The 15,451-nt window shown below is 36.8% G+C and overlaps 1 protein-coding gene across 4 annotated transcripts in view; it reads left to right on the top strand.

Moving 5' to 3' along the window:
* SLC1A3 (solute carrier family 1 member 3) overlaps nt 1-15,451 on the top strand; it is a gene marked incomplete at both ends in the record, with an annotated part of 61,826 nt that overhangs the window by 36,764 nt on the left and 9,611 nt on the right. For 3 of the 4 annotated variants that reach the window (XM_080363038.1, XM_080363037.1, XM_080363036.1), the window contains 2 exons: nt 6,020-6,224; nt 7,635-7,677. In XM_080363038.1, the coding sequence (XP_080219164.1) occupies nt 6,020-6,224; nt 7,635-7,677 (248 nt within the window). The remainder of the gene's footprint in view (nt 1-6,019; nt 6,225-7,634; nt 7,678-15,451) is intronic. The other variant, XM_080363039.1, reaches the window with a different exon arrangement.

Here is a 15,451-nt window from a genome sequence, read left to right as displayed (position 1 = left end):
TGAGAGTTTACTCATCACACAGTGCTCAATGGCTGCAGGAGGTTGGGAGTAGCCCATTTAAGACTGCTTCATTAGGAGAGTGAAAGACAACCTCAAAGAAACAAAATTAGGACAACACTCCTGAGTCAACAGTTGCTATTATTGCTGTTCCACCATAGGAGTCCTTAACAACCAATTGCAATTTCCTAATGAAGAGACCACAAGAAATAAACAACAAAATAACTAGCAATAAAAAGTTGCTCTGTACATGATGTTATGTTTTTAAAGACTGATCCCAAAACGTCTGAAGGAAATGTATTTAAAAATTTACATTAGCAAGGAAGTGCCATCAATTAGGTTCTAATGTGTTGAATAGGGAAACAATTCATCTTAATCATAGAAATCCTCTTTTTTATTTTCAGTAGTCAATACATATGAGGACCAGAATGTACAGCTTGTTCCACACACTCATTCAGAAATGGTTAACATATTGGCAACAACATATCACTATGTCTCCACAGGATTTTGGCTTAGAGGCACGCAGTCATACACCCACAGATGGAGCCTCACACCAGTGGCTCCTCAGTCAAGTGCCCGGAGCGGGGCCCTGAACTTGCAGTTCCTTTTGTACTGAGCAGGAGTACTATTGTCCTGTGTGGAGCAGCTGGGGATTTTGGGTTTGTCTAGTTTGGAGAAAAGGAGGCTGAGGGAGGACCTCATTGCTCTCTACGGCTTTCTGAGGAGGGGACGTGGAGAGGGAGGTGCTGAGCTCTTCTCCCTGGGATTCAGTGACAGGACACGTGGGAAATGTTCAAAGCTGCATCAGGGCGGGTTCAGACTTGACATGAGGCAGCATTTCTTTACCAAGAGAGTGGTCGAACACTGGAACAGGCTTCCTGGAGAGGTGGTCGATGCCCCGAGCCTGTCAGTGCTTAAGGAGCATTTAAACAAGGCCCTTAACAGCCTGCTGTAACTTCTGGTCAGCCCTGAAGTGGTCACGCCGTTGGACTAGATGACTGTTGTAGGCCCCTTCCAACTGACCTATTCCATATTTAAAATTTTCATCATTGTGCATCAAAAATAATTTTAAAGAAATTAGAATTTAAAAATATTGTGGACAAAATGTTACATTATCTTGTTACAAACACAAGAGTTTTAGTATAGGAGAGCAAAGAGATAAACTTAATTTTTCCAGAAGTTTTTCAAGGGCAGCATAAAGATTTCAGGAACTTTCATCATGAGAAGCAGTAGCTGAGCATTTCAACTATTTTCAAACTGAAATTATACACATGCATATATGTATATACTCACATGCACTTCTCCTTCCCTCAGTGACAAAGATTCTTGCTTGTTCTGACAAATGATAAAATCACTGAAGGTACTAGGATCAGTCCTAAGAAGTGACTTTTTTTTAGGAAAATGAAAAGAAAATAAATCTTGCTACTTGCCCAGTTCTTCAGCGGCATACTACTTACTGTTGAGTATAAAGAAAAAGATATCATTTAAAAACTTCTAGTTATGGTCCCTGATTCAGCAAACTACATCTTGATTAACATTAAAGACAAATTTAAGTCCAAGAATGCTTTGTTGACTTGGACTTTGCACACAGAAATAGGGCCTCAGTCATACCAGCTGCCAACCAGTTATCATAGGCAGAAACTCTTAGATAACGTAACAGGAAAATTAGGACGTGCTAAAGCTCAAATCTCAGGCTTGACTTGAGGACAACTGCACTGTTCTGCAAAAAAAATAAGCTGATATACTTAGCTAATTAAAGGGAGACAGTGTTCTAAAGTTGTAGTACTTTTTAGCATAGGCTCTGGGTTTTGGCTTGGAATTTTTTTTCAAACAAGCAGATCCAAAGCTATTATTGACTTAAATGCTAACTAAGGAAAACACACTTACTGTATTGTACTTTTAATCTGACTGAAGACTACTATACCATCCCTCTTCATTAGTGTGCCCTAATATAATTGAGGATTAAGCATAGATTCTGTACAGTATGCTTTTGATATCAAGAAAATTAAAAACAACAAGCGCAACTCTGGATTTGTAAATTCTAGAATTCTGTATAATCTAGAATCATAAGTACGATATAGAATTAAATAATTAACATAAACCCAGTAATAGTATAGCAGCTATTAAAAAAATTACTGCATCATTAGTTCATGTTAATTTGCAGAACCATGATCAAGTCTGATGAACAATCAGAACTATCAGATTAACAATTCAAGATTTTTAACAAGTTGTCTTAACTAGACATTTTCTCCTTTTCCCTACTTCCTTTTTCTCTTTTGCCTTCTCTTGCAATTACATGATTATTTACTTGCTGCCTTTCCTACATCATAAAAATATTCCTACTTCTTCTCTAACACCTTTGTTAAAGGACAACATAGTGCTTTGCTTTTTGCCCTGACATTCTGGAGAACTCCTTGTCATGTCTTTACTTCACCTACACTGTGACTGATTTCCCCATACTTCTCAAGAGGAGGAAAGAGTAGGTGAAGGAAGAGGACAAGGGTAAGGGCTTGGGTTTGTTTGCAGTTTTACAGCCTGCCCTCTTCTTTCTTCTCTTCCTTTCCTCCTCCCCTGCCTCCCTCCCTCCCCATCAATACTTTAAAAATCATTCCTATTCTTGTTGTGTACTTGCACACGCTGGGAGAAATTGCAGGCGCTCTGCTACAGGTTGCCGTGACAACTTCAAGGCATCCCTGTGCCTGGGGACTGGTGGCACAGCAAAGTTTCCCAGGCCCTCTGGGGAAAGGGAGGGGAGGAGGCAGAGGTGCTGAAGCCAGCATCCGTGTGGAGGAGAGAGCAGCGAGCAGGATGAAAGGGACACATACATCTCCCACGGGACAAAGGGGATTCTGCTGGCTGGCTGTGAAAGGACACACAGAGGATACAATGGTCTGTGACACATGAAAGCTTTGGAGCAAACTTTATTGCTTCTCCATTAAGGACCCTTCCAGAGTTTCATTCAGTTCTAAGAAATTATGTAAATATCTTAAAATTTAAAGAGAACAAACCCTTTCATTTTATCATGCTTTAAAAACAGATTTTAAATATTTTTTTACATAATTCTTGTTCTTGGTATGGTGGAAGCTTTTGCAGTTTCAGCTCTGAACAGTACTGAGTGTCCTTCTTGTGAGTTTCCTGAGTTCCCACTAACATCAGTGTGAGGGTAGGCAGCCCAGCAGCACCCCAGTAAGGGCTCTTTGAGGTGAGGCCTTGCTTCTCCTCATACAGCTTTTGTTCATACTTAGGCCTGTCATCCCTCTGCTTTGAATGCTTGCTGCTACACACACCACAAGTGGTTAGAACTCAAGAAGGGAGGAATTGCTGTTCCCTACTGTCAAGCTGAGAAGCCATTTATATGTTGGCAAGATCAGGAATGATACTGAGCAATCTAAAATAAGAGGCCATGTAGTCACAGCCAGTGTCCATTATAGGAAGTCAAGCTGGAAAGCAGCTTATAAAGAAACGAGCATGACGACTCTTGTTCCCTGACATATCACTTGCATATGGTTCATCACTCAGTCCCAGAATCAGTCCAAGAAAAAAATGGAATCACAAGCTTTAATCCTTCAACACAGCAATCTTTAGTTCTAAGATATGCCCTACACTGACTCCTGGTGAATTTTAGACTGTAGGAGACTCAACCTAGTATCAAGTGTGAAGTACAAAGAAAGATCAGGCTTGGTTAAAGCAGTAAGTGTGTCTGCCTGTGAACCACCTAGACTGACAGTGCTCAGCATCTGGTCCTTAATCTATAAGCTGGCAAGGGTAGGATTCTGGGAACTGACTGATTTAACATCTGTGGATTTCCAAACCATCCTAGCATCCTATAATTTGTCTTTTCATGTTGAGGATGTAAAACAAGCTTAAAGCTGATCTTAGCTAAAATGAAAAAAAAAAACATAGCCCATTCCTGCTACTTTAGAAATAGCAAGAACATGAAACAGTAACTTAAATATATGAAGATAAAGTTGGGTGGACTAGCATTAATTTTTCACTTCTTAAATTATACTTGATTTTAAGTTACACACTGACACTTTAAAAATAAAAATTGTAACAAATTCTGTCTGATATAAACATTGTGAAACTCAGTAGCAGATGGAAAATTCTAAAAAAATTATTGACTTTATTTTTATTCATTGGTTAATTATATTTGCATCATTTTGCATTTGCATTGTTTTGAGGAGTGCAAAAAAACCTAATCAATCCTACATCCACTGATAAGAGGCTACAGTACTTCTTGTTTGCAAAGATAAGAAAACTATTCATTACTTGGTAGTATTTACCATTTTTGTCACAGAATTTTGAAACATAAATGTAAACTTACCACAAGCACTATAATCCAGTTTTATAGATGGAAAAGCTGAGCAGAAAAATGAACAATCAAGTGCTTCGAATGTTGTATTTCCATTTCCAGTTTCTTACTGTGTCAGTAACAGTTTTCTCTTCCAATGCAAAGGTACATGTATATCAAGCAATTCAGGTTGCAAATCTAGTGATCTCCCTTTGCAACTCGTTTTGTGGGTACAAATCTTACTGTCTCTACTTGCTTCTGCTGAAAGGACAGGCAAACACTAGCTGAAATGAGAGAGTAAGTATGAAGCATGTGATTGGTTTTATACTCTGAAGATTTGATCAGACCCTGGAACACAGCCTTGATCTCAGTTACATCAGTGACTAACATACTTTCACTGTAACTCCAGTAGCATGTGTTTTCTCCCTTAGAAGACAGACAGAAGTACAATATATTCAAGAAAACATTTAGTTTTGCCAGGTCATGATTCTCGCTTTATGTTTCCATATTATTTATATTCATGCAGTCCTGTTGCCTCATTTCAAATGCTTTCTCCTCTGAGACAAGTACCCAGAGTTGAACGTGGTCAACTTTCATCATATTTCGTATGTTCAAAGATGGCACCTAGATAAATTTGTGGGTAGTCCAGAGAAGTCTGAGTTAGACAGTGCCATATAGGAGTCCATAGGAGAAGATGATAAAGCAAAGAGAACCTTTCCTGACCTTTTTTTTTTTTCATTTTGTGCTTTGAAAGATTGATTCCAACAAGAAGCATGAGCACTGTTTTGAGACAAATGGTGTACCTGTCCAGATGAAGTATGGGGAAGTTATTGACTACTTGAAATTCTAAGGAGAAGGAGTAAAGGGGCATTTTAAGGAGAAGAACACTAATGGCACCTGCTTGGAAAGAGAAAGAACATTTCCATTTCTGACAGTCTTCATGAGACACTCCTTCTCAGAGATTCAAAGCTTTTTCCCTGGCAGAACTAAATCTTCATTTAAAAACCACAGTGCAGCCCTGTTGGTGTAATCTGATGAACAAACACTTCAGCAGATGCCATAGGGAGCACCCTACTATTCACATTAGGTCAGAAGCATTAAGATGAGCCAAGAATTAGGATTAATGTCGTAAGTTTTGCAAAGCTTATAAAAGACTCTAAATGTTTATTCATACAATAGTAAGGGTTTTCTGAAACAAGCTAACAGCATTTAATCTGTTTAAAACTCCCATGGTTTGGGACAGAGGTAAACTGAGGTCATTTCACTAGGGACTGAAGAAAACTCTTCATGCACATTAGTCATAGCAAACATTATCAACATTACTTAAAGGTACTCTGTTTTCTATCTTACTATGACAAATTAGGTGCAGCATATTTTTAAGCCACATTTTTCAGACTATGGTAACTATGCTAACCAAAAAACATGAATTGGCTCCCTGGAATACAGGAAATGCCACACTGCATAAGACCAATAAACTTCACATTTAACAAAGTGTTAACAAAGCACAGAAAGCTGTAACTCTTGTAACAGAAAATTATGTAATAACAAGCATAAGGGGTGGGATGGGAAGGCAGTGACAGTCTGAGTGGCAAAGAGGGCCAACTTACCTTGGGTAGCTTTAAATGTACTGGTCATCAAAACTCTTCTCACTAAACCATTTTTATCATGCTGAGATTATACTCTTTACTCACAACTGTATGAGGTGAATGTCCTTCTGCTTAAATTTACTAGGAATTGCTGCCCTGGATAGTAAAGCATCAGGAAAGATGGGAGTTCGAGCCGTAGTCTACTACATGAGTACTACGATCATTGCTGTACTGATTGGTATAATCATTGTGGTCATCATCCACCCTGGGAAAGGTACTAAAGAAAATATGCACAGAGAAGGCAAAATTGTGCAAGTGACAGCAGCAGATGCCTTTCTTGATTTAATCAGGTATGGCTTTGATATTGCACATTTTCTGTACCAATAGCAATGACAGTAATATTTAGATTCACATGAGAACAAAAATAGAGATTTTTAGACAGTGACTGCATAAACTAGGCAAGTTTCTTCCAACCATGCAATACCAATGTCTCTAACTGCTACAACACTACAAAAGAATACATGGATTTATTCTAAAATCAGGCTGTTACAGGGGAAGAAACTGCTTTTACTATTCAAAGAAATATTCTTCTTTCATGCACAAAAGAAAGACTTCTGTTCTGCTATCTGCATGGGTCTTTTCCCCTCCTTCCATAGCACAATCCTTATTACCAAATTCCTTTGCTTTCCTTTACTTCCAACTTTCAATGGTTTTCTCACTTGAATCCCTGATTTAGCTATTCATCTTAATTTTGAATCATAGCTGCTGATCTGGGTGCATCTACTCAGCTTGTTAAGTTATATGGATGGGAAAAAAAATCCAGAAGCAGGCAAGTAAAATGCTTGAAATAGAGGGGCACAGATATGAAATCTTGTTTTCTCCTTGCTCAGAGACTCTGCAATGCCTCTTTTATAGAGCTAATATGTCACAGATGTATTCCTGGGAGTAGGGAAGCTGAGGTTTTGAACTCGGGAGCTTTTCCACAGGTAAAGCCACCAAAATTTTCTGTTCCACTAACCCATTTGGAGAAGCCAGAGACATGGAGAAAGGCCTCCAAGAGTCATGCTGCCAGGAAGGGGGACTTCAGAAAGACCCATGAAGAGGTTTGCACTCAGATTCCTCAAGATTTATTCAGTTAGGCTGCTTCTAATTCCTTCACAAATGTCACTCACTATTACGGAAAGCAGAGAAATAAACCCCTATATGTAGCAAGTATACAAACACATATATAATTATATGTGTATGTGTTATTAAAGAATACCCAAAGTTCAGAAAAATTTATTTCTTAATCACAACAAGACTCTGAATCAAGTGATGTCTTGAGGTACTAGGCTCTACATGACTGCAAAAACTGAGAAGCAGTAATGTGTTAAATATTAACTTATTTATTAATCTGGAATCAGAAAACATTAATAAATACAAAATTAAAAGTCAGTACTGACCCACAGAGCTTTGTTCACTTGGTAATTCAGCTAATATTCTGCACCATAACCAGATCTGTTATACAATATTGGATACAGACATTGATATTGCCAGAATCTATCCAACCTTACTACATTTTGTCCTGATAAAGCTAACCAGGCCAATGCAATATGCAAAGCTCTATCACTGTACACAAAATTACATATTTGTCTTAGGATTAATTTGAAAAATAATAATTTGAAAATTAGCTGGTCAATTCTTTTGTTAGCTGTGCCTCTACTTAAGGTATTATTAGAGTCTTGTTATTTCTCATGTTATTTTTTTTTTCTTTTCCACAGAAATATGTTCCCTCCAAATCTGGTGGAAGCTTGCTTTAAACAGGTAAAAAATACTTTGTTATTTTCAACTAAGATATAATAAAGTAAGAAATTGACATGTAATAGTATTTTCTTTAGGAATATCATGTAATTGTACTTACAGCAGAAACAAATCTTACGTGTGCTGCCAGCTGTCAAAAAAACCCCACACACTAAACCAACCAAATCTGTGCTTTGTTTTCAAGCTTGTTGTCTCAGTATTTGCTATGAGAAGTGAAGAAAACACACTTGGCATGGCAAATCATTTTTTTTTTCAAGTATCAAATTCATAAGTCTACAGCAAGCTCCATTAAATTCAGTACAGAATTTACTTTATGTTAAATTGTGAGATACTGAGATATGCACCATCTGTACGAAGACTGGAAGAATTTCAAGAATGCCGTGTGAGAAATGTGCATAGGTTCAAAACAGGGGAAAGAATTCTGTGAACATCAATAACAAAATCAAACCAGGGGACTTCCCATCACCTATGATAGGAATGCATAGAAATGGGCTTTCTGTGTTGCTTCTCAAATTCCTTTATCATTATTCTGGTCTTAACCTTATCTGTTCTATGGAGAAAATAAGAGTAACTAGTTGCATTCCTTTTTTTTTTTTTTTTTTTTTTTTTTAAAGGAGGACCTTACATAGTCAGTAAAACCTGTAATTTGCATTTCTAAAATCTAGTCACTTCATACTGACCCCAAAGACAACCTCAAACTGATACTATTTACCATTTATTGCTGTAGCAATATAAAAAATTTGAAATGTGAAGGTCAAAAAGCAAGAGGATAAAGTAGGAATTTTTCAAAGTCCAGCTGAGTTACTTCTTGCAGAAGAATTGAAAAGAAACAGTAACATTTTCTTCAGTTATAAAAACAAAGACCAATAAAAAGCAGTGACTTTCTAGATTAAAGATTTGGTCAAGATTAAACATAAACTAGGCCTAGGTCCAAAACCAACAAATGCTATGCCACTGTTTTTAGTAAGGATGAGGATGAAATCAGGACAGTTATACAGAAGAGCAGTATGGAAATACAAAAGTCTCTATCTAAACTGGAAACAAAATTCAAAGAATTTAATGCAATAAAGTCAGGGAATGATAACATCTTTATCTCAAAATAATGAAAGAATTAGGGCATAAAATTACAGACATAGCAGCAAGTATTTTTAATAAATCTCTCAAGTTGGGAAGTTATTATCTATAGCTGGTGGAAGAGATCAAAGTGTCTTTCAAATTGCAATTTCAAAAATATTTAGAAATTTATTTAAGCAGTTATTAACCTATTAGCCTGATCTTGTTTGGTGCTTTTTTGTTGGTGTTTTTTTTTTTCTTTTTTTGGCTGGTTGGGGTTTGGTTGGTTGGTTGTGGTTTGGTTGGTTGGTTGCGGTTTGGTTGACTGGTTGATGTTTGGTGATGGTGGTGGCTTGGTTTGGGGTTTGGATTTTGTTTTTGTTGTTTTATGTCTTGGGGTTTTTTGGTCCAGAGAAATGCAATAGATTAATCTCTTTGGATTTCCATAAAACAGAGGTTTTTATACGAGGGAAGTGAAATAGTTGAGTGTGGGATAAGTTTATTATAAGAATTGTAAAATTTGTGGACATAGCATGGAATGTGCATGGAATGTCCCCATGGAAAGATGGGGAATACCTCACTTGATATTTTTATGAATAATATTGCCATAAAATGCACACAAAATTTACAGATGACAACAAAGTCCCAGCACTTTGTACTGAGATATCTAACAAATGCTAAAGAAGGTGTTATGTCCCTGGAACACTGTAATATTATAAACAACAAATAAAACAAAAAAGTGAATTGGCTTTTGCAGATATTGGCATTATTGGTTATCTCCTTGTAGCTCTTCATCACATGTGAAATAAACCTTTAGAAATCAACAGTAATTTCTGCATTAAGATAGGAAGTCATCATCATCAGAAAACCAAACCAAAACAAAAAAATTAAAACCCCTCTAATTCAGCTCTAAGATATATCAGGTAACTTAACTCCAAGACAGGAAATAAAAGCCAGAGAAATGTGACTGTCTGGAATACTGAGTATATTTGGGTCATTACATTCATAGGAAGATTCATGCAAAACAAACACAATGGAGAGGGGAGCTGATGAGATTATCAAACACAGTGTATAAAGCAAAAAGAAGCTTGATTTTTAAAGTACCCAAGTACAAAAGACGAAGTGGGAACAGAGCTGTAGACACTAAAGTAAAATGTTTATACAAGAAGAAATGGAAATCATTATGACTAAATTTAAAGGGGGAATTAGTAAATTTTATAACCTTCATTACCAAAAAAGTGAGGTCATGGAAAAATCTTCAATTAGGAGCCAAGGGAACAAACTACCTCACCAATTTTAAGATACAGCTTGAAAAACCATTTTGATAAAACATCTTACTGCCACCGGAAACCTGCTTACGTTAAGTATATTACATTTCTCATGTGCTTTACAGCTTAAAGGGATTTCTGAAAAATGGTTCAAAAACCAGGAAATGTTTAATGAAAGTTTTCTTCTGACTTTTCAGCAGCAGCTGTGCTTACTGAAGTATCAGAATTTTAAATCTGTCATATTGATACTATTTGAATCAGATATCAAAACCTAGATTTTTAGGTACAAGTTATTTTGTTGTACCAGATTTGTTAAAAAAAAAAAAAAAAAAAAAAAAAAACCCAAACAAACAAAACAACAACAACAACAACAAAAAAGCCAAAAAAACCCACACATTTTACAGGAGAATCAAGTATCCACAGGTATCCAGATGACTTTGTACATCCAACCCCATAACTTTGTTTTCAAAAGTTTACATCAGGTTTTTCATATGTTTTTCAGAAGATTTATGAAGCAGGATGATCCATCTGGTACTAATCCGGTTCTTTAACACTGTGCTGGCCCAAACACAAACCAGACTATTACTCATAGTCATCTGATACTGATCCACAGCTTTGCACACCTGGAAACCATCACTGGCATCACATATTTTGATATATAAGGTGCTCATATTCTGTCGTAGAGCATCCTTAGTCAGATTTGTTTCCTGACAGAGACCTGCATTTGAACCCACTGGAAGGTTTTTTGTTCTTTCTCACCATGACCAGCACACAGGTCCTCTAATGACTGTGTTAGTACTCAGAGCAAGTTTTTAATCTTTTACTTTCCCCATTGATAGAAAGCCCTTTACAGAGCAGCTTCACTAACATAAAGGACCAATTATCATTTCCAAATTTTATAACCTCAGAAGATCACCTATTACTCAAATTTTGTAACATCAAGACATGGAAAACTGGACTTTCCTTTGCATAATTAATTTTAGCAGAGTAAGGTTAATTTTCTGGATGTGAAATTGCTCTCCTGCAAAATGAAATGGAGCTGTGTGGAGAGGGTAACCAAGATGGAGCGGGATTCTAGATGAAATTGGGAAATCTTTTATAGAATTGCTGCTGGGAGAAGAGTCCTGAAGGAAGACTGGGAACTTAGGACTTATTCAGGAAAGATCTTCCTAAATTTTCTGCCATTCTGCATTCAGTCTTTCGGATCTTTGGATTCCCTTTCTTGTTCTTCTTTCCCATCAAGTCTGTGAGGCAAACAAAGCTGCCTCCCCTTGCTTCTTCTCTTCCTCCTCCTACTTCTTTGCACATTTTCTTCCACAGAAACAGGAAGACTGGTGAAATAAAATCCCCCTTGCCCTCCAGAAAGGATGCCCTATTGTGGACCCTGTAAGCCGGGGGAAGTCTCTGTCGGAGAGAAAGAAAGCCCACAGGAAAGCGAAGGAAATCCTTTCTTTCATACCTTTCAGTCCAGAATAGGAAGTACCATTTCAGGCTTAGCTGGTGGCATTCAGCCCCATGACTCAGGAAAGTCTACAGGAACAAAGAGCACCTTTGCCTATGAGGTCAAGTTAAGAAGAATAATCTGGAAAATATTTGGCTTTAGCTTCACTCTGTTCTTCACTAGTTACACCTTCTCTCCCCTGTGAAAGATCAAAGTCCTGGTGGCACCCTATCTCTATCAGGACCTCTTCCAATTAAATCAGTGGCAGATTGGCATCACTGGAAACAGCAGATTGTAAATCCAAACAGTATACTTTCTCTTGCTGATTATTTCCATATGACATACATTGCAACCTTCACTGTGCACTGATCATCTGGAGGCTTTTGTGATTTTTAACAGTAACAGGAGAATCTGAAAATACTGACTGCAGATGGATATTCCACACTTACCTAAAATTAGATTACTTCGTTCAAAATTTTCTCTGTACCACTATATTCACCCCCAGTTTAGGGGTATCTAATGAAATCTTTTGATTTATCTTTCAGATCTGGTCATTAGCTCTTCATTTCTCTTTCTTTGATAAATTCAAAAATGCTATCTAGTCTGGAGATAAGCAGCTGTAAGCAGTCTGCTTGTTAAGCACATACTGCTTTTTCACTGGTTGTTCTTTGTGCTGTGCCCAGGGAATAAAACAAAAGACAAAAGAAACACAAGTGAACTTGGGACATAAACACAATCAGTCTAACAATTTGAGGAGGATAATTCTGTTGTGAATAGGTGGAATTTGATGCCACCTGAAGCTTAAAAACTGAAAAGGTGCATTTGATAACCACATTTCTTCTGAGCTATTTTTAATTAAATATTCTTTCCTAAACTCATCCTTATCAAGGGGATCAGAAGTGTTAATCACACAGCCAGACATGAATACTAACTAATATATGTTGTCTGTTCATCATGACAATTTTAACTACTTAAGATATATTTTAACCTGTGTCATCAGCTCTTCTGCAGACAATTTAAAATGCTTTCACACCTGTCTGTGTGGAAAGGAAAGAAAATATTAATTAGGAAGATGGGATATCACTGTCTTATTTTTATTTATTTAGGCTTGTATTTAAGCAAACTTGCTGTTTTTAAATGCATCATTCACTAGAAAACACGTCATCATACAGACTTTGCACAGACAGTGCTAATTATACTGTCTCAGAATACTGACAATAAATTACGAGTTTTCAGAGTGGTTACCCATGCATTACCTTGTCTGCAAGTCAACCACTGAAATGTACTACATGTTATAATGTTGCTTCTTAAAGAGTCATGCAATATATTCAAGGCAAATGACTGTGTGTGCCTTGTACCACTAATGAAAACAAAATAACCATAAAAGTGTGAACAATGAATTCATTATATTATGCAATACAATAATTATATTTTCTATTTCATAATGAGGTAATTTAATTAGAATTCATTTTAAAGTTGTTCATTAGCACAGTGTCTTGTAAAAAAGTCCAGAAATGCCATTAATTTCATATTTTACTTGCAGATAAGGTTGTTCATAGAAAGATATGAGTATTCATATGTTCCAAATAATATTTACCTCATTCCTAATTTGTTCTTGATACATGAACTTATGGAAAAATTAAGAGTATTTCGCATCTAAAATCTTACCAGGCAAAAATACCTCTGCCTGGAGACAAAATGCACCAAACATCCTCAGAAATAACAGGATTTAAGTGATGTTCTCTAGCCCATCACAGATTGTTAGTGTAGGTGTTGGGACTTCTAGTAAAGCATAACTGGCTCTGTCAAGACTCCTAAGCCTACAATCTATTGTATGAGCAGATTTTTCTTTGTCTAATTTTTTCCATTCCTGAATGTTGCAAAAACACAAGGATCTGCAGAATGACAGTGTTTTATTAAAATGCCAATCTGAGCTACATGAACAGTTAATAACTCTGATTCCCACCAGGACGGAGATCTGCCTGAAGGTAGGAATCTCATAAAAGATCATTAAATGATCTCTTAGCAGAGTTTGTCTGCAGAGCAGTAATAGTCAGCTCCGCTGTTACCTCATATATTCAATAAACTTTGACATTTTCTATCACCCTGAAGACGGTCTTTCATCCTGTAACTTCCTATAAACAATTGGCTTTTTCACCACTCCACAGAAATAAAATTTGTTTTTTGGTGGTCAAGCAATCTTGTATTTTGCCTTTAGTGTTATCTGAAAGAAAAAACACTAACAAGAATAACGCCCAACCTACGCTTTTTGCTTAATAGATATCTGCTTTGAATTTCCTGTATTTGTTCTTCCTTAATTTCTTTTGCTTCACCAGGAGCCTTCTCATTACTTTTGATAGACAACTTTGGGCATAAGAAGACAAACACATCCACAGAGTAATCCTTAATCTCACTTAGCAGTAATAAAAGAAAGGATAGCTCAAGTGACTGTCCCAAAGCAAATAAAGTTGCTCTGATTCCTCTTGCTCAAATTTCCATTTTGAATCTCAGCCTAAATAAACCGTTTCTCCACCACTCTGTAAGGGGTCCTACAAGGACTATTCTCCCTAGTAATATTTCTGAATACCTAAGTCTGACCAACAGGGTGAGTCAGCAGATAAAATCTGCATCTCTGTGAACCAGTCCAGTAGCTGAAATGGAAACAGCCTTCCCTGAGATCCTAAAATCCATATTATACCTCTAAAGATACTTAACTAATAAAGAATCAAAAGCATCTTCTTGCTGGGACGGAATTCCACAATCAGCACAAAAAAAAATGAAGGAATATGCTTATTGCAGCCTAAAATGAGTTCTAATTGGGTTTTTTAAAGGTAAGAAACTTTATGTGACTGTACTTTTTGCCCTGTAGCAGCCCAAATTCTTCTCAGTCCCCTGTCATAATTTTTGAGCTCAATAGCGAATTCCAACCTAATTTGACAAGGTGGGTGGGGAGAGCAATTCTTAGACAAATCAAGACTTTGCTGCCACTGAAAGAAAAGCAGTTTATGACTGAGCTCATGGCCTGTTCCAACAGGCAGCAGCCAACCAGCCAGGCAGCATGATCTAACACTGTCTAACAGCTGCATCACATGTCGCTTTTGACCTAGTCAAATAAGTAGGAATGAGAGAAGGACCTGAGTGTAATGGAGGAGAAGCAGGACAAAGTCAGTTATGATGTGTCTAGGGAAAGTAGGAAATGAATAGGAAATTTACTAGGAAATTAGGCTTTAATTCCAGGCCTCATTAAGCAGCTTGCTCTTTTTTTGTGTTTGTCTAATCTGTATGCTCACAAGTCCAGCATAATTACACCCTTCAGATATTTGCATTAAGGAATTTTTACCTAAGTTTGTTTTTTTTTCCCTACTGAAAAACAGTAACAAAAATATACAGATAATCCAATTATCATACCTGTATACATAAAAAAAAAAGTGTGTGGTATACAATGTTAGGCAATATTTTAACATTCCTGCCAAGACTGAATTAAAACCCTTTAGTGAGAACTTCTAGAAAATTTCCATTTTGATTCTAATACCTCTCTGTCACTTAAAGGGGCAATCCCATCCCTCCTTCTCAGCTGTGTAGTTTCAGTGTTTTGCTCTCTTAGGTATTCTTCAGTCAGTGAACTGATTCACTTACACAACCTTTACCAAAAAATAACCGCTTTCTTTGTTAGGTAAGCTTTTTGCCAATTTAAAAAATAGAATTGGCTCATTGAGAGATAAAACTAGAATTCATACAGAGGAGAAATTGTAACAGGTTGGATGTAAGCGGGTGAGAGACTGGAACTGGGCTTTTCTATGTCAGTCAAGAGTTTGAACAGCTCAGCTGTCTCCTCTAACTTCAACCCAAATATTAAAATATTTTAGCAAATTTCATTTAAAATTCAAGAATATCTGACCTCCATGGAGATTTATTCTGCTACATTTTATTCAGACACTTTCCATAAATCTCCTGTAAGCAAGTTTTATTTGAAACTCCGAAAGACACAAAGCCTTCAGAGGGACACAACAAATAC

The sequence above is a fragment of the Nesoenas mayeri genome (assembly GCF_963082525.1).
Source record: "Nesoenas mayeri genome assembly, chromosome: Z".
Taxonomy (NCBI): domain Eukaryota; kingdom Metazoa; phylum Chordata; class Aves; order Columbiformes; family Columbidae; genus Nesoenas; species Nesoenas mayeri.
Note: the sequence above shows the minus strand (reverse complement) of the source record. Positions and strands in the feature narration are given on the sequence as shown.